The sequence below is a fragment of the Tachyglossus aculeatus genome (assembly GCF_015852505.1).
Source record: "Tachyglossus aculeatus isolate mTacAcu1 chromosome 12 unlocalized genomic scaffold, mTacAcu1.pri SUPER_6_unloc_3, whole genome shotgun sequence".
Lineage (NCBI taxonomy): Eukaryota > Metazoa > Chordata > Mammalia > Monotremata > Tachyglossidae > Tachyglossus > Tachyglossus aculeatus.
In genome coordinates, this window is record NW_024044830.1 from 987,553 (window position 1) to 1,009,910 (window position 22,358).

General features: G+C 52.5%; 1 protein-coding gene across 1 annotated transcript; it reads right to left on the reverse strand.

Annotated features, from left to right (window-relative positions):
- Positions 1 to 707: 707 nt before the first annotated feature.
- LOC119921548 (maestro heat-like repeat family member 5) lies at positions 708 to 11,269 on the reverse strand. The gene is made up of 17 exons (XM_038741685.1): positions 11,199 to 11,269; positions 10,974 to 11,119; positions 10,390 to 10,451; positions 9,775 to 9,924; positions 5,777 to 5,933; positions 5,299 to 5,447; positions 4,735 to 4,919; positions 4,193 to 4,336; positions 3,856 to 3,969; positions 3,449 to 3,584; positions 2,996 to 3,181; positions 2,468 to 2,623; positions 2,242 to 2,367; positions 1,790 to 1,892; positions 1,466 to 1,534; positions 1,072 to 1,095; positions 708 to 890 (listed from the first exon to the last, which is right to left on the reverse strand). Exons 1-17 carry the CDS (start codon positions 11,267 to 11,269, stop codon positions 790 to 792), a joined length of 2,079 nt encoding a protein of 692 aa, XP_038597613.1. The 3' UTR covers positions 708 to 789.
- Between the last annotated feature and the right edge of the window lie 11,089 nt (positions 11,270 to 22,358).

Genomic DNA, 22,358 nt, shown 5'->3' on the forward strand with positions numbered 1-22,358 from the left:
TCCGAGACCTCCTTCTCCACCTGGTCCTGACCGTCCTCATCTGCCTGTCTGTGGCTCCCCACCTCCACCTACTCCTGGCCCTCCTCCTCCTCCTCCACCTGGTCTTTGCCCCCTCTCCTCCCACGGTCCTGGCCCACATACTCCACTTGCTCTGGTCCTCCTCCGCTGGCTCTTCCTTGATCTCTGCTTGGTCCTGGACCTCCTCCTCCACCAGTTTTGACCATCCTCCTCCACCAGATCCTGGCCCTCCTCCTCCGATGGCATCACACAGAGAGCCTGGAATCCAGTTCTGACCTGTGGCCTTGGGGCCTGAAGAACAGTGTCCCAAAAGCCTGTGGGCTGAGCCGTCCATGGCCAACGGGTCATCCCCTCTCCGCCGCACCCCTAGACTCTAGTGGCACTCCAATCTAAACCCCGCCCCAACTCCCTACTATCCCGCTGGCTGAAGGACTGTCAAGCCCCACCCCTCGGGAAAGAAGTGGAATTTTGACACCAGCTCGGTCCTGTCCCCACCGTCCCAGAGTCCTGGAGTTAGAGTCCACACCAAGTCTCGCCCCCATGCTCCCGGGGGAGGCCAAAGCAAAATTGGGGGATCTCGGAGAGGGCCGAGTCCCCTGAGCCACCTTTCCTCACATGGCTGTCTCGGGAAGGGATTCTGTGCATTCGTCTGGGACCAGAACCCATGGCACGTCCCAAGGCAGCCCGCGCTGCTCCAGACCCGGTGCCCCAGGACCGTTCTGATGCCACCTCGTCCTCCTAGGTTTCTTTTCTCCTACGGGGTGGGGGCCCTCAGAAGAAGAACAGTTCATCGTTCTCTTTCAGTCTCCGTTCGTAGGTGTTCAGGAATCTGCGGATCCTGGACGAGGAGTAGTTTTTCAGAGCTTCAATTTCTGAAAAGGGGTGGTAAAGAACACGTGAGATGCAAGGCAGTCCTCCACTAGAAGCTGTCCCCTTCCCCCAGTTTGATCATGCCGCGGGGACCTGGGAAGAGTCCTCCACTCCCCATCCAACGTCAATCTCCTCAGCTCATAACTTCCCCTCTCCTCGTTCTGTCCTTCTACCACCACTCACCCAGGGCTGCGGAGATGGGAAACCCTGAAACGCGAGACAGAGGAAAGAAGAACGCAGAGAAATCAATCCGTCAGTCGATGGTATTTCCAGAGAGCTTACCATGTGCAGAGCACTGCATTAAGCGCTAGGGAGAATATAGTCAACTAGAATGAGCAGACAGATCCCCCAGCCCATAAGGAGCTAGCAGTCTAGGGGAAAATAGCTGCTAGAGGCTCAAAGGGCCAGCATTCAGAAAGGCGAGTGAAAGAGAAAAGCAAGACAGAGGACGAAGCACAGACCATGGCGAGAGACAGAAGAGGGAGAGAGAGAGAGAGAGAGAGAGAGAGAGAGAGAGAGAGAGAGAGAGAGATTAGGGGATAGATGGAAAGTGTGCTTTTTTTTCTTTAGGACTCACTCTCGAAAATGATTTTGAACGCCTTGTAGGAGAGCAGCGGGCTTGCTGTATAGAGAGTGATGGTGTGTACTGTGGGGAAAAGAAACAAACCATTATTTTCCTCGTTCGTTTGCCCTTCCATCCGTCCACCCGCTTCCCGGAAGGACTACTGGAAGGACCTGGCTTCCATATCCAGCCCCCGGAGTCAGGGAGGAGGAGCCAAGAGAGACCTCCTCTGGGATCTGGTCAAGAAAAGGCGTCGGGTCAGATCGTGCGGCATTATTTTGTTGGTTTTTGGTTTGTATGTTTACTTGCTTTCCCCGGTGCCCTCCACTCCCCACTCACCGAGGAACACAGCGGCCGCAAATTTGACATCTGGTTGGAAGCAGTTGGCATAGGCCAGAGCTTGGGACAAGAAAATGGGATGGAAGTCCCCAAAGCTCTTCATCTGGGGAGGAGGAGAAGGAGAGTGAGAGACCCCAACCCATCCCCAACCTCCTTGACGATGCGCTCCAACTCTCCAACTTCCACTTCCACTACAGGACACAGGGCTTTCAACCTCCTCCTGGTCCCTTTCGCAAATCAACCCCTCTAGACTGTAAGGTCATTGCGGGACGGGAACGTGTCTACCAACCATTCAACTGTGCTCTCCGAGGAGCTCGGTACAGTGCTATGTACAGAGTAATTACAAAACATATCCCACCGATGTGCCCCGCAGGAGGGATCCGCGCCCACAGTTCCCACCCCAGACCCAAGGACACCCCCTCCCAGCCCCCACTCATCCCTGACGTACTCACCAAGGCCATCCAGATGGTACCGTAGGCCGTGCTCTCCTTCTCCTCCCACCTCAAAATCCACCCGACGACTCTGGAGTGCCTCCAGCCGATATTCTGGGCCAGCCATAAGAATGTATATCTGGCTTTCTGGAAACAGAGAACCTGAGGGGTGGGTGTTAGGGGGCGGCAGAGCCCCGGACCAGGGGCCCAGAGAGGATGGGTACTATGGAGGGTGGGGAAGACTCACTTTGGACACTGCCGGGTGCTCGTCCTTCAGGTGGAAGAGGACGGGGAGGAGGCAGCAGATCAGCTTCTGATGGAGATGGGATTTGGGATCCGTCACACAGCCGCCGGCCACGGCTGCCAGCAGCTCCAGGACTGCCACCCGCACTTGGGGTCTCTCCTGAGGATAAATCCCCGGTGGAGTGTGGGGGTGGTAAAAGATGGGGGAGGGGGCAGTGGGAACCGGAGCGGGGGCTGGGGACCCCAGGGCAGGGACAATCAGGGGACTGAGGTCTTCGGGAGGAGAGTAAGTAGCGAGGACATCGCCGGCATGGCGGGGGGGGGGCACGCAGTGCCGGTCGGGGGGCGGGGGAGAGCCGTGGCTCGCCGCGGGTGTGACGAGCTGCGGAAGGGAAGCCGATGCCCCGAGCCCTGTGGGAGCTGTGGAAGCGGCCGCCTCTGGACTCTGGCACAGCCGGGGTCGGGGCGGGAGGTCCCGAGCTCCGGCCCTGCGGCGGCTGCTCCCCTGTCCCCTCGAGCCCCTCAGACTCACGTCGTCAAAGAACGGGTTCAGCATGAGGACGATGTCCTTACGGAGGTGGCCGAGTCCCCGACTGCCCAGGCTGCGGGCGGTGAGAGTCGCCGCGTCCAAGGCCGCTAGGAGCCCCTCCTGGTCCTTCCGGGTGATGCCCTCCAGGAGGAAGGGGAGCTGAGCAAAAAGTACTGGGCGCTGAGGAGGCGAGGGCAAAGAGGTCGACGGTGAGGCGCTCCGCCCCGAGACGGCAGCCCCTAGCCCCTCGATCCTGGGCCCGCACCCGGACTGCCCACCCCCGGGCCGCCCCCGACCGCTCCCGGGAGTCCTTTGTCGCCCCACTTCCTCTGTCCGATCTGGGCCCTCCCTGGCGGCGGGGTCTCTCAAAGACAGTCCGGATCCGGGGCTGGGGATCCCCCTGGCCCTACACCCTATGGGGGTGGCCCTAGGGCTGGTCCCCTGACCTTTTTTGTGGTTGAGGGGCAGGCTAGTGAGGGCCTGCAGGCTGATGACCCGCACCAAAGGCTCGGGGTCCTTTAGGCCGTCCCGGAGGATGAACAGCACGACCTTGGGATCCAGGACAGTCTTCAGGCCACGGGTCCAGATCAACCGCCGAGGAAAACCGTGTCTGCGCCTGGACCGAGTAGGGGAGGGGGGCAGGAGCCTGATGCTCCGGAAGGTGGAGCCGGGAACCGCAGAGAGGGGGGAACGGGTGCCAAGCTGTTTGGGACGGGGGCGAGGACCAGTACCTCCCCGCTCCCCTCCAACCTCTGCCCACCCTCTCACCCGGGGTTTGGGATCCGGGGGTCCCTGCCTGAAGGTGACAGTGCCCACTGCAGATCCGAGCCGTCTCTCCGGGGCCCTAGACCCCGGTTCTTACCTCGGCCAGCAGCCCCATGGCCACACTCCGGCCTTGCGGACCTTTCACCTGAAAAGAGCTGGCCACCATTTGCAGGAGTTCGGCCACCATCGGGCACCTGCTCTGGACCAGGGTCCTGTGGGAAACAGTCCCGCAGGGCTGAGCTCAGAGAGGAGTCCGAGAAGCCCCGGGGCCGGGGAATAGGAGCTCGGGGAGGGCCAGGTGTAGGGCAGTTAAATGAGGAGGCTACGCCCCACCCGCTCGCCCAGCCCCATTTCTTTGGGGATCCTGCCCCCCCGTCACACATACACGCGCGCGCGCACACACACACACACACACACACACACACACACACACACACACATGTGGCCAGAAGGGCCACGGTCTCCTGGAAGGTGTTGAGGGATGAGAAAAGGTGCCAGCCATCCTGCAACTCCATGGATATGAAGCTCTGCCAACATCCTCTGGTGGACAGAAGCCCCCTCAGGGCCTCCAGGGCCGTCCTGAAAACAACGAGGGTTGGGGGGTTAGGGGAGGGGTGGGTGGTGCGAGAGGACCAGAGGGTGTCCGTCAGTCCTGCCGATTCTGGGCATGTCCCAAAAAAGCCTTGTCCTGTCACAGGCAACCCCTACCCCCAGGGGTAGTACACACGAGACCTGACCTCAAAATCGACCATCCCTGCCATGTTTGGTCCCCAGCCCAGCAGGGACAACCTGGACCAGGAGCTCACTGGAATTTCATAAACCCACGGACCACCGGCTCCCCGGCCCCTGGGAGTCCCCGGCCACGATACAGAGTCCCCGAGGGATCTGTTTGGTGATCGGGGGATGAGCCATCCGCACTTGGAGTATCTCCTTCACGGGTCCCTCTCCCGCAACTCCGCATCCCTCTGGTCGCTCACCTCCAGGGACTGAGGGCAGAGGGGACGGTGGGCTCCACGGCCAAGAGCACCCGCTCCCCAACCAGGCCCAGCTCCAGCACATACTGGATCTGGATGATGAAGGCCAGGAAGAGCTGGGGGAGGAGTTGAGCCACAGACTCCGAGTACTCCATAGCAAAGAGAAGCCCGTATAGCGTGTTCACAGCCTGGTGGGGTGGTACATGGGCTCAGCCAGAATTCCCCCCCAACCCGACCTGCCCCCTGGTCTCTGTCCACGGCTCCCTTTGACCCCGCTCCCAGGGCCCTCTATGGGCCGAAGCCCCGGGCAGGGATAGGCAGCACCCAGCTCAATGGCCCCTCTCGGAGCTTGGCCCCCTGTGCCCTCGAGGGCCGCCCCCGACTCCCACACCTGGCACCCTGGGCAACCTCCCAAGGCAGCACTGGATGGGTCGGAGGGAGTGGGAAGTGGTGGGGCAGGTGTGGGTCGAAGGGAGTGGGAAGAAGTGAAGCAGGTGTGGGGCTCAGGGCTGAGGGCTGCGGGCTCCAGTCCAGGCCTGCCCTTCGATCCGTCCTTCTGGGGCTCACCGCGATGGAGTCTCGGGTGTGTCTGTCCCATTCGGTCCTTTTGCTCTCCTCAGGTAGAGGTCGTACCAACACCCTACGGAGCAGTTCCCGCAGCATGCGGGAGGCGATGGAAGCATCCGCCCCAACAGATTTCCAAACCTCAAGGACCGGCCAGTGGAGCCACAACCCGGACTCAACTTTTCCCACCTCTCCCCAACACCGGCCCAGGATCCAGACCCAGAGGGGACCAAGGCGTTGCGGGGGCCCTGGACTGCAGCCCTTGGGGCCTAGGAACCTCCCCACCACCCACCTGCCAGCACCTCCCACCCAGGAACGGCCCCTCAGGTGGAGACCAAGGAGAACGGAGACCCCAAGACTCGATACAACTGCCGAAGTCCGCACTAGGCCCCCACCCCGGAGGTATCCGGGGTCGTTCCTCCCGGGTCTGTCCCAGCTGGGGCCTTTCCGTCCCGGGGAGCTGGGGGGAGCTGGTGGCCATACCCGTTCAGAGGTATTGAGTACTCGAGGAACACCTGCACTGTCTCCCGAATGTGGTGACAGGCCAGCAGGGCCAGGGCTTCCTTGAAGAGGGTCTTCCCAGCCTGGGGGCCGGAGGAGATGTGGTGCTCAAACATGCTCCTTGCAAAGTCGGCCTCCTGGAGGTCAGTAGGGAGGCAGACGGTCAAAGTCGAACTCGACAACCCCGCCAGACATCCCTTCCCCTCGCGTCCCCCCTCCCACCGACCCCCCTCCACCCCCACCCCACGGCCCCTGCCCGGCACGGATGTCTGGACCCCAAGCAGCAAAGCGGTGAAGGCTCCACCACCTCACAGGCCCGGGCCTGCTAGTCTGGCTCCAGTCCACAGAGCAGGGGACCGGAAGTGCTGGTGAACTGAGCGGGTAGAAGCCGCAGAAGGGAGAGCGAGAGACTCCTGCTCCTCAAGAACCTCCAGTGGTTGCCCGTCCACTTTCACATCAGGCGGAAACTCCTCATCAGTGGGTAAGCACACCACCACCTTGCCCCCTATTTCCTACTGATTTTCTACTACAACCCAGCCCGCACACTTTGCACTTCTAATGTCAACTTCCTCACTGTACTTACTGTATTCAAGGTACTCACTCTACCTCCATCTCATCCAGACTGCCGCCAACCTATCGCCCACGACACACCTCTGGCCTGGAACGCCCTCTCTCCTCAGATCCGACAGGCAATAACTTACTGAAGGCACATCTCCTCCACGAAGTCTTCCCTGACTAAGCCCCTGCCCTTTCCTCTTCTCCCACTCCTTTCTGCGTCACCATGACCTGCTCTCTTTATTCATTCCCTCAGCCAGCCAGTCAGCCAGCCAGCCCCACGGCATTCACGTCCATATCTCTCATTTTTTGTTTTCTCTTACTATCTGTCTCCCCCCTCTAGACTGACAGCACATGGTGGACAGGGAAAGGCTTCGTTTGCTGTTATATCGGACTCTCCCATTCGCTTAGTACAGTCCTTTGAACACCGGAAGTGTTTAAAAATATGATTGACTGACTGAGTTTTCCTGTTCTTTGATGTTTAGTATTGTTCACTGCCCTTATAGAACTCCCATGTTTTAAACTTTGAGAGACTCATAAGTAGAGATTCCAATGAGTCCTGTCCCATGGAACGATTTGGAGTATCGCCCCACTGCGCTACTGCACGTTCAGCAGGGCGTAAGCGAAAATAAATCAGGATTGGGTATTTGGAAGTCTATTTTGTGTGCACACCGCCACGATTCCCAGGCCTACATTTCACCTGCAACTGTACCCTAAGAAGTTGTGTTGTGCACCAGGGACATCATTAAATAGTACAGACACACGGGAAGATATAAAATTAGTAAAATGTAGGTCTCAGAATGCCTAATCCTTTGTTTTCAATATCTGGTAAAATTGCCATTGCAGATAAAACGTGCCAGTTTTGCGGAGATGACAGATGGGGAGAAATGATATGTTCACTTTAGCTACTGATTCCTATTCGTTCATACATCCACTCAATCATTCAACTGCAGTCATTGAGCGCTTACTGTGTGTCAGGCACTGTACTAAGCGCTTGGGAGAGTAAACTAGAACAACCAGCAAACACATTCCTGCCCACGACGTGCTTACAGACTTGAGGGGGCGGCAGACATTAATATAAATCAGTAAATGATAAATAGATAGCAAAATAAATAAATTACAGTTCTAAGCAGATACATAGTGATGTACTGTGGGGATCAGAGTGAAGACGAATGAAGGAGCAAGTGAGAGTGGCACAGAAGGGAGTGGGAGAAGAGGAGAGGAGGGCCTAGTCAGGGTAGGCTTTTTGGAGGAGAAGTGCCTTTGCTAAGGTTTCGAAGTTGGGGACAGAAAGTTTCAGAAACAGAGAAGCAGCGTGGCTCTGTGGAAAAAGCCCGGGCTTGGGAGTCAGAGGTCGGGGGTTCGAATCGCGGCACCACCACTTGACAGCTGTGTTACTTTGGGCAAATTACTTAACTTCTCTGTGCCTCGGTTACCTCTTCTGTACAATGGGAATTAAGACTGTGAGCCCCAATTGGGACAACCTGATAACGTTATATCTATTCCAAGACTTAGAACAATGCTTGGTACATTGTAAGCGCTGAAGAAATGCCATTATAATTATTATTGTTATCTGTCTGATATGAAAGAGGGAGGACATTCTGGGCCAGAGGGAGGATGTGGGCGAGAGGTCTACGGCGAGATAGAAGAGATCGCGGTAAAGTGAGAAGACTAGCGTTAGAGGAACGAAGCATGCTGCCTGGGTTGAGTAGGAGAGAAGCGAGGTGAGGTAGGAGGGGGAAAAGCGCTGAAGTGTTTTAAAGGCCAGGGTGAGGAGTGTTTGTTTGAAGCAGAGGTGGATAATAATACAATAATAATGATGATGGAATTTGTTAGGCGCTTACTATGTACAAAGCACTGTTCTAAGCGCTGGGGGGATGCAAGGTGATCACGTTGTCCCACCTGGGGCTCACAGTCTTAATCCCCATTTTACAGATGAGGTAACTGAGGCTCAGAGATGTTAAGTGACTTGCCCAATGCCACACAGCAGAAATGTGGGGGTGCCGGGATTAGAACCCATGACCTCCAACTCCCAGGCCCGTGCTCTTTCCACTGATAAGCAACTGCTGGAATTTCTTGGGGAGTGGGGAAACATGGTCTGAACGTTTTTGCAGGAAAATGTTTCGGGAAGCAGAATGGAGTATGGACTGGAGTTTGGAGAGAGAGGAGGCAGGGAGGTCAGCAAGGAGGCTGTTACACTAATCAAGGAGGGATAGAATAAGTGCTTGCATCAGTGTGGTAGCCGATTGGATGGAGAGGATGTGGGGATGGGGGCGATATTGTGAAGGTAGAACTGAGGGGATTGATTGCTGGCCGGACTGGGTGAGTGGATGGAGTTAGTGAAGTCAATGCTCATGCCAAGGTTATGGGCTTCCTGTGTCCATCTTCCAGGAATTTTTGTGATATTTAGCATTCCATTTTCTGTTGAGTTTCTTTTTATGAGGATGGGACCCTGTACATATGGGTATATATAGGTACACGGTGGGTCTCCAATTTAGACATGGCAAATGAGAGAATGACTTCCTGTCTGAGAAATCCTCAGCCCAATGGTTGAGCAGCCAAAAAGACACAATGGGCTTAGGAAAGGATTTGGATAAGGTAAAGGTCCAGGAGCTTTCTTGTCTCATACAATTACCTCCTAGAGCCCCACCTTTAGGGAAATGGGGAAGTAGCCAGAGGAGTATTTCCCTGAGGGAGCAGGGGGATGTGACCACCGCCTAATCGTGACTAAAGAAGAGTGAGGGAGGTCTCAGGTGGCAGAAAGCCCCAAGACCAGGAAACCATAGAGCATCCCCAAATCATTTATTGGTCATCATGTCCGTCTCCCACTTCTAGACTGTAAGCTTGTTGAGGACAGAGAATGTGTCCACAAACTCTACTATGGTACTCTCCCAAGCTCTTAGTCCAGTGATCACTCGATCAATGCCATCGATCGATGGTGCTGGCTTACATCAGAGAGACTGGCTACAGTCAGAGTTTATGGTATTGGTTAAGCACTTGGCATGTGGCAGTCACTGCACTTAATGCTGGTGTAGGTGCACGATTATCGGGATGGATACAGTAGCTGTACCACATAGGGCTCAGTGTCTTGATCTCCATTTTTCACATGAGGGAGCTGAGGCCCAGAGATGTGGAGTGACTTGCTAAGATCACACAACAGCCAAGTAGCTGATCCAGAATTGGAATACAGGCCCTTCTGTCTCCCAGGTCCGGGGTCTAGGACACACTGGGCAACTCTGCCTCTCTCTGTGACTTGTGTCACACCACTGTGCCTTGTGTCTCTCAGTTGGTCTACAATCCCGAGCCCTCCACCCCAACACGCCACTTATTGCCTGACATCAAAGGTCAATTCCACACCCAGTCCCTCCCTCCTCAGACCCCTCCCTCCTCAGGCCCCTCCCTCCCCCCACCCCGGGTTCCTACCTGATTTTCTAAGGCTGTGTTCACCTGAAGCAGAATGGAGAGTATCCATATTGCCTGCCCCACCCTGGTCAGGTTGGGGCTCCTCAAACAATACACGACTTGCAGGGAGAGGTTACTCAGCTGGGGCGAGGTCAGGTTCCTGGTCCAGGACTGGTGGGAGGAGAAGCGGGGGTCAAGGAGCTATGGCACATTCTGACCACTTAATAGTAAGAACAATGATAGCAGTAATAATAATAGTACTTGTGACATTTTTCAAGAGTTTACAGTGAGCCAGGCACTGTATAAAGCTCTGGGATGGGTACAAGCAAATCAGGCTAGACATAGTCCCTGTAGCACCTGGGGCACAGTTTGTCAATCCCCATTTCCCAGTTGAGGGAACCGAGGCCCCGAGAAGTGAAATGACTTATCTAAGGTTCCATAGCAGACAGATGGCAGAGCTGGGATTAGAACTCGCATCCTTCCGATTCCCAGACCCCCTGGCCTATCCCCTCCCCACTCCTGCCTCACATAGCAGGGAGACCTTCCCCTCCCCGCCCTTCCCCCAGCCTCACACCCCAGCGCTGGAGAGGTCCAGGCCCAGAGGAATGACCAGGCCCAGGGAGTGTTGGCTCTTACCACCAGATCGCCGTGGGACTGGGATCCGTAGAGCTCACTGAGCACGAGATCAAAACACCGCTCTGGGAAGAATGGAAAAACCCTGCGGTGAGAACTCTCTCAGTGATCATGATGATGGTATTTGTTAAGCGCTTACTATGTGCCAAGCATTGTGTCTGGGTCTCTTTGCCCCCTGCCCCCAATTCCCTCCCCCAGACACTCCGCCAGCTCCAGAACATTCTGAGGACGGGGCTGCACCCGGCCCCTCGCCACTCCCCCACAATAAAAAACCAGGTCTTTGCACCCCACCCTCTATCTACTCTTTCTATTAACTTTCTTTGCGGTACTTGCTATGCACTTACTCTGTACCAGACAATCTATTAAGCGCTAAGGTAAACAGAAGGTAATTGGGTTGAACACAGTCCATGTCTCACATGCGGGCTCACAATCGATCCCCATTTTCCTGATGAGTAAGTGAGGCATGGGGAAGTGACCTGACTTGCCCAAGGTCACCCAGCCGACAGGGACAGAGCTGGGATCAGAACCCAGGTCCTTTTGTCTCCCAGGCCCGCACTCTGTCCACTACCGTGTCACAGGCTCCTCACCGTTGCTCATCACTTCCTCCTTGAACTCTGTGTCCTCGGGGGCTGGAGCGACCCTGGAGGTACGGACGAAAAGCCTTCTGGAATGAGCCTTTCGGGCCCATTCCAGGAAGCGCCGCATCCTGGAGGTCTCACTCGCAGAAAAATTTCTACTGGAGCCGTAGGAAGAGTCGAAAGAGAGGGAGACGTAAAGGGGGTTGAACGAGGCTCCTGGAATGAGGCACCTACCTCTCCCAGTCCCCCGCCTCGGCCTCCCCTCGCAGGTTAGGAATGGGTGAGGCACCTCCAGCTTCTCCCATAACTGCCGCTGCCCTCCTCTCCTCCCCTCCCCTTCGCCTCCTCCCTTCTCCTGCTCCTTAGTCTCTGCTTCCCCTCGGCCCCCAACCCCTGGCCCCAGTCTGGACCCCCGCCCGTTCCTCCTCTCTTGCCCTCCCAGATGACCACATCCCGAGCCCGTGGACACAAGAGTGGACTGACGGGATGAATCGAGACATTCCGCTGATCGTTATCACTCGACGCTTCTCTACTCTGCTCTAATCTACTCTTCTCTACTCTAATTAAAGTCCCCCTCCCTAGCCCACAACAAGTCCCCCCCGCCTCTTCCTAGCCCTCCCCAAACACCTTCCCTCAATAAATAAACGAAATCCTTCTCTCTCCTCTCTACGTTCCAATCTACTCTCACGCTCCGAAACACCAAACTGCCACCGAAAGCACCACTAACTCTACAACCACCACCAACACCTCGGCCAACGGTCCAATAAACACTTCCCGTCCCCAATGGGCAGACCCTTCGCGCCCGGGTTCTGACATCAGTAGTACATCACAATCGGTTGCCAGGCAGGGCTCGAGCCCCTCCCCTTTTCTCTCCCCCGCCCCTCCTTTCCTCCTCACGATCCCCCCCCCGCCACCACCCCCCCCCCGCCCAACCTATGGTCTCTGACCTGCAGTCTTCGTCCGTATATCCTGAGGATCTGCCTTTTCCCGGCTTTCTTTGTGGACTGTGCCCTCTGCCCCACCCCTCCCCTCCCATAAGGGCACGAGTCAGAACTTGTCCAGTCTCTGCTGTGCAGTTTGGGATGGGGGTAGTGCCCTTTGGCTCTCTGAATTGAGGAGCCTTCCCAGATCATGGCCAGTCCTCTAATCAGAATCAGAATCATGGAATTTGTTAAGGGTTTACTATGTGCCAAATATTTTCCTAAGCGTTGGGGTGGATACAAAGTAATCAGTTTTAATAACGTCCATGTCCCACATGGGGTTCACAATCTGAATCCCCATTTGAGAGATGAGGGAACTGAGGCTCAGAGAACTTAGGTGACCTTACCCAAGGTTACAGCAGCCGAGTGGCAGAGCCGGGATTAGAAACAATTTCCTCTGACGCCCAAACCTGTGCTTTTGGGGCTGCTCAATTTCTCCAGTCTGGAAGCTCATTATGGGCAGGGAACCAGTCTGCTAATTCTGTTGTATCAGACTTTTCCAAGGGCTCAGTACAGTGCTCTGTACATAGTAATAATATTAATAATAACAGTAATTGTGGTATTTGTTAAGCGCTTACAATGTGCAGACCACTGTACTATGTGCTGGGGTGGATACGGGCAAATTGGGCTGAACACAGGCCCTGTTCCACGTGGGGCTCACCGTCACATCTCCCATTTTACAGATGAAGTAACTGAGACACAGAGAGCTAAAGTGACTTGTAGCAAGCATTCATAGCTCATAGCTCTTGTAAGTGCACATAGCTAACTGCTTCTGAGAGGCAGCACGGCCTAGGAGTCAGAAAGCCCTGGTTTGTAATCCCTGGTCTGTCATGTCTTTCCTGTGTCACCTGGGGCAAGTCACTTCTCTTCTCTGGGTCTCAGTCCCTGCATCTGTAAAATGGGGATTAAGACTGCAAGATCTTTATAGACAAGGAATCTGTCTGCAATTTATCTTGTAATGTACCCTCTCAAGAACTTAGTACCGTGTTCTGCAACAGAGTACACACTCAATAAATATGTTTGATAGATTATGTCTATGAATCCCCAAAGGGACAGGGGCTGTTTTCACCTCAGTTTGGCTGTGTACACCCTAGTGATTAGTACAGTGCTTGGGACACAGTAAATTCTTAACAAATACCACGCTTATTATGATTATTGTTGCATTATCATTACTATAATTACTGTCAATGAATACCATTGATTGATTGGTAGAAAGAGTCGAGAAGACTCTCTAGCTCTCCCCGTATAGTAGTCCCCTGTTTCTATCCCAATAGTTGGAGAAGTTGGACTAAGCTAAAGAAGGGGGGCAGGAATTACTGCTCTTCCCTATGATGGGGGTCCCGCATAGAGTTCAAGGACAAGGGACGGGGGGCACCCATACACCCTTCGAGCTCCCTGTGCCCTAACTCTAGGGAAAGAAAAGGGAAGTTTTCAAAAAAAAATCCATGACCGATAAGGGTGTCATGAAAGAGGCGGTCCCAGGATTAGAAGTGTAGAAAACAAGAAAATCTTTCAATCTGGATCAAGTATGCTCACCCGTGGGATTACTGGTGGAGAGACGCCTTTTGGGGTTCACTCAAAGTAAGCGGGGTTCATAGCTAGAAATGTTATTCTGGTTCCCACTGGGGGCTCGAGTTCTTTACTACGGAGGGGAATACAACACCGCCACAAATAATCATGACATTTGTTCAGCATTTATTATGTGCCAGGGACTCTACTAAGCTCTGGGGAAGATACAAGTTAATCATTTTGGACACAGACCCTTTCCCACATGACACTCACGATCTTAGTCCCCAGTTTACTGTTGAGGTAACTGTTGCCCAGAAAAGTGAATTGACTTACCCAAGGGCACACAGGAGACACGAGGTGGAGCCGGGATTGCCTTCTTGGGAGAGATTGTCCCATAAAAGCTCCTACTAATGATAATCTTATTTATTTAGTGCTGTTTATGTGTCGAGTAATAATCATAACTATGGTATCTGTTAACTGCTTACTATGTGCCAAGCACTGTTCATCATCATCAATCATATTCATTGAGCGCTTACTGTGTGCAGAGCACTGTACTAAGCGCTTGGGAAGTACAAGTTGGCAACATATAGAGACAGTCCCTACCCTCTAGGTATTGGAGTAGATATAAGGTAATCAGATCAGACACGGTCTCGATCCCATTCGCAGCTAACAGCCTAAGAAGTAGAGGTTAATATACTTTCTCCCCATTTCACATTGCCTAGTGGATAGCGCACGGGCCTGGGTGTCAGAAAGACCTGGGTTCTAATCCTTGTTCTGCTACCTGTCAGCTTTATGACCCTGGGCAAGTCACTTCACTTCTCTGGACCTCGTCTTTAAGAGGAGAATTAAGAATGTAAATCTCATATGGGACAGGGACTGTGTCCAATCTGATTATCTTCTATCTTCCGCAGGGTTTAGTCCAGTGCCTGGCCCATAGTAAGCGCTTAATGATTGCCACAATTCTTATGATTATCGTTATTATTTCACAAATGAGGAAACTGAGGCACAGAGAGATTTAGTAACTTGCTGAAGGTCACACAGCAGGAACTTCGTTGCACTGGATTATTTGTATTAAGGTCTGTGTTTCCCTCTAGTTGATGAAGCTTGGAGCTATGCCATCTAGGGTTACCCATAATGGAAAGGACTAAGCCGAAGCATCAGACAGAGTCGAATCGCCTGCGCTGGGCAGCCACGGCATGGGGAAGAGTCAATGACGGATGGTCGATTTGTTGAGCAAGGACAACAGCAGAGATTCGAGTTTTTACTGTTTGGAAGAAGGCAATGGTGAACCATTTCAGTATCCTTACCAAGAAAATTCTATGGATATGCATACCGGGATGACTTGATGACAGAAGATGGGACATTCTGGAAAGGGTGTCTCCATGAAGTTGCACTGGATTCCAAACAGCTCGATGGCATTTGAAGAAGACACCCTCTACATTCTGAACCCATCGTGGGCAGGGAATGGGTCTACTGACTCTGTTGTATTGGACTCTCCCAAACGCTTAGAACAGTGCTCCTCACATAGTGAGCGCTCAATAAATGCGGTTGATTAACTAAGTGATAAATTGTAGTCTTCTGAGTAGCAGAGCCATGCTCTTGCCAGCAGGCCGCACTGCCTCCCACGAAGCCCCTTAACAGGAGACGATTCAGTTTCCTTTAGATGTTGACATACCCTAGGGTTCGTGGTGGGGATGAAATTTCCAGTCAGGATCAGGTTTTCAGTGCCTTGCTCTCGGGCCCCCAAATGTTGCAAAACACTCGGGGTGAGGCTGGATTTTTAATAGGGGAACTTGATCTCCTCACACTGCCATCCCCCACATGACCGGATCAAGGATAGGCAGGCCACGGAGGCTTCTCTGGTCATCAGGGTGTCTTAAGGGACCCCCGAGGTCTGGTCACCTGGTGTCAGTGTAGGGCTACTTAGCAACAATCAAGAGAAACACTTGGATCATTCAGTAGTTATTCTGTACCAATAAAAATATTCAGTGTTACCTTCTTAAGTAATAGTTTGGGAAGCAGCATGCCCACTGGAAAGAACCAGGTCCTGGAAATCAGAAGGACTAGGCTCCCTCCCTTGTCTGCTGCATGACCTGGGGCAAGTTGCTTCATTTCTCTGTGCCTCAGGGCCCTCATCTGTAAAATGAGGAATAAGACTGTGAGCCTTATGTGAGACATGAACTGTGTCCAACTTGATTTGCTTGTGTCTCCCCCAAAGCTTGTTACATGCCTGGCACATAGGGCAGGGATTGTCACCGTTTATTGTTGCACTGTACTTTCCCAGTGCAGTGCTCTGCACATGGTAAACACTTAATAAATGCAATTGAATGAATGAATGAATGAATGAAGTGACTAGACAGTACCCTAAAAATAAAGATTTGAAACAGCATTTCTCCTTTTACACGGAAAGAGACAAACTGTACTTTTATGGCATTTCATAAACACTTACCATGTGTGAAGCACTGGAGTTTCTACAGGTTAATCCGGCCAATTACAGCCATGTCCAATATGAACCCCCAGTTTGCAGTTGAGCAAACCGAGTCCTAGAAAACTGACATGACTTATGTAAAATCACCCCGTGGGTAAGTGGTGGAGCTGGGATTAGAATCCAGGCCCTCTGACTCCCAACCTGTGCTTTATCCACTAGGCCGTGCTGCTTATATGTAACTTGTTGGGAGCCTGTGCTTTAGCCATTTAGCCAAGCTGCTTTATCTGTATCTTATCCTTTCTCCTGATTGTGTTTTGTGCACAGAGGAATGTGTCTACCAGCTCTGCCGTATTATGTCAGGCACGGTACTGGGAGTCAGATGGATTTGCGCTCTAATCCCAGCTCCGCCACTTGTTTGTCGTATGACCCCTATGTGGGACAGACACTTTGTACAATCTTCTTATCTTGTAATCTATCCCAAGCCCTTAGTAGAGTGTCTTGGCACTTAGTAAGTGCTTAATAGATATTGTTAAAAAACAACAACAACAAGCAGCGTGGCCTGGCGGATAGAGGCCAGGGCTGGGAGTCAGAAGGTCTTGGATTCTAATCCCACTTCCACCACTTATCTGCTGTGCAGCCTTGGGAAAATAACTTCACTTTTCTGGGCCTCAGTTTCCTGATCCGTGAAATGGGTATGAAGACAGTGAGTGCCATGTGGGTCAGGGACTATGTCCAAACTGATGATCTTGCCTCATCCTCAGGGCACAACATATTGTGCCTAGTACAGTGTTCTGCACACAGTAAGCTCTCATTAAATACCATTGATTGATTGTTATTTCTTCCATCCAGATATTTAAAAGCATCTGTAACAGAAGCCTCCTTTCTTGGTAATGTCCTGAGGGGGTGTGGGAGATCCAAGCCATAAAGTAATGGGCTACTTCCCACATGGGGACCAGATCAGTCAACCACTCAATCAGAAACATTTAAGCAACGCTTGGACGGGTATAGCACCGTGGTAAGTGCGGGAAGAACACACAGACGTTGATTCATCAACAGCCTCCGGTCTCCTATAGAGTCCCCGTCCTCCCACCCCAGATTACTCTTTTGCCCTCTTGTTCCACCGTAGGGATCTTGTAATAATAATGATGGTACTTGTTGAACCCTTTCTGATGTGACCAAGCACTGTTCTGAGGGCTGGAATTGATACAAGTCAACCAGGTTGGATGGACCCAGGCCCTGTCCCTCATGGGTCACGTACCCTTAATTCTCTTATTTGCGGATGAGGTGAGTCCTAGAGAAGAAAAGCGACTTTCCCAAGGTTACAGATAAGACATGTGGTGGAGCCGGGATTTTCATTCATTCAATCAATCATATTTATTGAGCGCTTACTGTGTGCAGAGCACTGCACTAAGCGCTTGGGAAGTACAAGTTGGCAACATATAGAGATGGTCCCTACCCAACAGCGGACTCAGAGTCTAGAAGGGGGAGACAGACAACAAAACAGAACATATTAAAAAAATAAAATAAATAAAAATGTACAAGTAAAATAAATAAATAAATAGAGCAATAAATATGTACAAACATATATACATATATACCTATGCTGTGGAGAGGGGAGGAGTTAAAGCGGGGGGGGATGGGGAGGGGGAGGAGGGGGAGAGGAAGGAGGGGGTTCAGTCTGGGAAGGCCTCCTGGAGGAGGTGAGCCCTCAGTAGGGCTTTGAAGGGAGGAAGAGAGCTAGCTTGGTGGATGTGCGGAGGGAGGACATTCCAGGCCAGGGGGAGGACGTGGGCCGGGGGTCGACGGTGGAACAGGCAAGAACGAGGCCCAGTGAGGAGATTAGCAGCAGAGGAGCTGAGGGTTCAGTCTGGGTGTAGGGGTATTTGTTGTCCAGTCGACTGTCCGCGATCCTCCTCCAGGGCAGCAGGTCATCGCTACAGGGGTTGGGCATCCCGTTGTAGCCAATCCCGACGACCTTGTTTTCCATGTTCGCGATGCAGTCGCCCACCTGGGAGTTAGGTTCCTTGCTCTGAATCCAACCCGACTGACTTGTATCTACCTCAGCACTTGGTACAGCTCTTGACCCATAATCAATCAATCAATCAATCATTCAACCAATCAATCGCATGTATTGAGGTCTAACTATGGGCCAAGCACTGTACTAAGCGCTTGGGTGAGTACAATAGAACAGAATTAGCAAATACGTTCCCTCCCTATAACTAGCTTATCATCTAGAGGACTCACTTGGTAAATGTCATCATTAATTAATTATCCGACATGAGATTTCAGACACCGTTAAGCCCTCACCCAAGAGCAGTAGGATTAAGCCCTCACCCCAGGGCCATTGAGATTTCTCCTCCCGCGAGGTGATCGGTCCGAGTACCGACTAAGACCAGCGAGAGCATCCAAGGTTCAAAGGTCTCCACCAGCCGGTCCTTCAGTCGGGCCCGCCAGATCCCCTTTCTAGCTACCCTGCTCTGTGGCTGGTGGAGCTGTTGGTCTGCTTCCCCCAACCCGGGTCAGCAGCCTCAAGAGAACACTGGACTACCTACGTATCCCGAAGGAGGGAGTTCATTGGTGGACATTTAGAGTCAGGCATGGAAGAAGGAAGCAAACAGATCCAGTGAGTTTGGTCATGAAAACTATGGCTTTACTACGAAAACCTATGTAAAGGCTAAGGCTTTGATGCATGTGTCTATGGAAAAGCTATGGCTCTACTGCATAAAACTACAAGAGCTGCGCATCCGTTTACAAAACATGCTTAAACCTCGAACGAAAGGTATTACATCCTTTAGGGACCCAGTGTCTCGCCGCACCACGGGGCGGTTTGAGCTCATGCCTCAAACTCAATCTCAGATAGACAGGTCCTCGAACCCCTTTTCCTCTCTAGAACTTGTCGGGGCTTTTACAGAGCCTCGGGCCAGGAGTCCCAGGCTAAGCCAAAAACACTCTGGACTGTCCTAGCCTCCCCTCCGGGTTGCAAGGAGCAAGAGTTAGCCCAGGTGCACATTGTTTTGATGGGGGTGGGCGTGGAAGTGGTAGCTGGGCGTTCATATTCCCCGACCAACCAGGCGAGCAATCTAATATGACCTCTATGTTTGTAAAAGATTATCTGCCGGTAACGCGTAACATCGAGCTTCTTCCGCATGGACTCTGCTCTACATAGAAATATGTTTTTGCGGACGTGGCAGACGAGGAAGATATAGGGTAATTTGGGTGAGATGTTTAGTCCCTGCTAAGTGTAACCTTGAGCCATATCTGCAAGGTGTGACCTCTAACTACAAGTCTTTGTTACCCATACATAAACAACTCAGAGCATGTAACAGTTCCCTGATAACAGAGGAGAAGGAGGGCCTTTCCAAAATGGGGTCGGTTTGGCTAGCTCTGGTTGGGAGACTCCCAAAGCATCCCGACCTGTCAGCTCCAGTGTTGCTCTAGGCGGAGCGCGTGCAGGTGGATCATCGTAGAGCAGCAGCGGGGAAAAAAGCTATAGAGAAATCTGGAGAACAACAGAGCACAGCACCATTTAAGCCATGTCTTGACCGAGGAAAGTCAAAATATGCCAGAACCAACGGGGGAGGCAACATTGGGGAAATATGAGGAAAGGAATGACCAAATAGCTTCCAGTTTCTCGGTGTCTATTCGGTCCTACCCGAGCCCTGTAGACGGTCTCCCATACCTTGGCCGTCTGGTTTTGGAAGGCAAATCCAGTGTGAGCAGTGTGGACAATATGCTCAACGAGCTTGGCCAAGTCCTCCTCGTATATTTTCTTGTGCGAAGCTGGAGCCTACATTCCTAGTCTGACAACCTTCATTCATTCATTCATTCAATCGTATTCACTGCGTGCTTACTGTCTGCAGAGCACTGTCCTAAGCACTTGGAAAGTACAATACGGCAACAAATAGAGACAATCCTTCCCTAATGGGCTCACAATCTAGAAGGGGGGAGATAGACAACAAAACAAAACCAAACAAATGGACAGGCATCAATAGCATCAATATAAATAAGTAGAATTATAGATGTATACACATGATCAATAAAATCAGTAGAATTATAAATATGAACATGTATACACGAGTACTGTGTGGTGGGGAGCGGTTGTAGAGTAGAGGGAGGGGGTAGAGGCGATGGGGAGGGGAGGAGGAGCAGAGGAAAAGGGGGGCTTAGTCTTGGATGGTCTCCTGGAGGAGGTGAGCTCGTGGGGGTCGCGTACCTATGGGGATGAAGAGAAGGAGCCCCATGTGGGACAGGGACTAGGTCCAACCAGATCTGGTCTTATCCACCACAGTGCTTAGTACAGTGCCTGGCACATAGCAAGCGACTACAAAATACCAGTTATTATTATTTGACTGGGTGCCCCATGTGGGACAGGGTCTGTATTTTGACCTGATGATCTTGTATCTAGCCCAGTGCTTAGAACAGTGCTTGGCACCTAGTCAGCACTTTACAAATGTCACCATTATAATTTTACAGACCCCCAATCACCTTCCTAAAAATGAAGCGGAAACTGAGCCGATTTTTGAATACTACTCTCCCTAGCGCTCGGTAAAGTGCTCTGCCCCCAGTAGGCACTCAATAAATCCCATCGATTGGCCAAAGAAGCAGATTCCTCCGTGTCACCTGGAGGTCTTGATGGCAGGCATCAAGCAATTCAGGACTGAGGGCTAGACTGCCCTTAGTTATTTATATTATAAACAAATCTTATTTGTAGTAATGTAAATACTATGTACTCTAGATTGTGAGCTCTTTGTGGATAGAGAATGTGTCCAACCACTCTGTGGTATTGTAGTCTTTCAAACACTCAGCAAGGTACTCTGTACGCAGTCAGCTCTCAAGAAATCTGATGGATCTACAGATTAGTTCTCCAATTCGGGCACTAAATTTAGCTAATTGTTACAGATAAAGGCAGAGCTTAATCTCTACCCATCGGGACGTATCCCCCTTTGTTCTATCCCACGCTTTGGCACTGGTCCACCCGTGGCCCAGTGGGGCTCTTGACGGCCCTACAGCCAATGCCTTATCTGGACAGGCATGAGGGGTATCCCATTTCCTCACTTCCATGCTATTCTTCTGCGGTTTCCAATAGCAGCGTATATCAAATAGTACAAAGCGAAATAGAATAGGAAAATTCACGCACCGAGGTTCCAGGGAAGGGAGGACATCAACTCCCAAGGATGCCAAGCGGTTTACTGCGTGTGGACCTGAACCAACCTATCGTGGAGTGTTGGGAATAACCACTGTCTGCATGACCACCATTGCTGCTCCACTCCAATGGGAACAGGGCCGATTGCATCTCCCAGGCCACAGCCGTGGCTTGATCCAGGCACTGGGCTAAAGTGCATGAGCGGTAATAAACTATCGCGACAAGTGCTGAGAACACGATCTGCACAATTCTCAACTCCCACGTGCAGAGGCAGAATAAGAGTCATGACTTGAGGTTATTCTTAGTGCTCCCAGGCTGGGGGAGAATAGGAGGAATCCTGTGAGAACGAGGCCCAGAGCCAAGTGTGAGGCCCGAAAGTCAACAAACCAATGCGGACAATAAACCACCGCCTGGGTCAGAGACCTCCACGAAGATGCCGAGATCTCCCCACGGACGGGCTACAAACCGGCAGGACCATCAACCACCGCTCGGGTCAAGGACCTGCCCTCTTCCCATCTCCTTCCCCTCCTACACACTCCACCACGGGTTTCTCCCGAGGAGCTACCCCAAGTGCGGGTGGCAGCCCTGGAGCTGCTGGCAGCTGTGCCTGGCAGCTGGGTAATGGAGGAGGAAGCCTGCCTCCAGCAGGAGCTAATCCACTGCCTCCTCCCCGTCCCTTTCCACTTGAAGTACGAGCACTCTACAGTGGGCAAAGTAAGTCTCCCCAACCCTGCACAGTCCCCTTCATCTCGGTCCCTGGTCCTGGCCTCTTCTGCCCTCTAAAACTCACCCTTGGATTCTCCATTTCCAAAAAGCCAGATACATATTCTTCTGGCTGGCCCAGAGCATCGACCGGGGGTACACCCAAGTAGTTGGATGGACACTAAGCGGAGAGGAGAGGGAGAGCACGGATTATGGTACCATCTGGGAGGACTTGGTGAGTACGACTGGGATGGTTGGGGTGTTGGAGGGGCGTCCTTGAGTCTAAGGGGGAATTGTGGGCCCGGATCTCTCCCGGGGGGGGGCACATCGATGGGATATCGGGGGTAATTAGCGTGTGCAGAGCACTGTACCCAGCGCTTCGGAGAGTTCAGCTGAACAGCTAGTGGACACGGTCCCGATCTGCAATGACCTTCCAGGCTACAGGGGTTGATTTGGGAAAGGGACCAGGAGGAGGTTAAGAGACCAGTGCCCTGGGGTGGAACTAGGTTTTGGGGACTTGGGGGTGGGCATCTACAAGCATGTTGGGGATGGGCAGGGGTCTCTCACTCTCCTTCTCCTCCTGCTCATATGGAGAGCTTTGAGGACAACCATCCCATTTTCTTGTCCCAAGC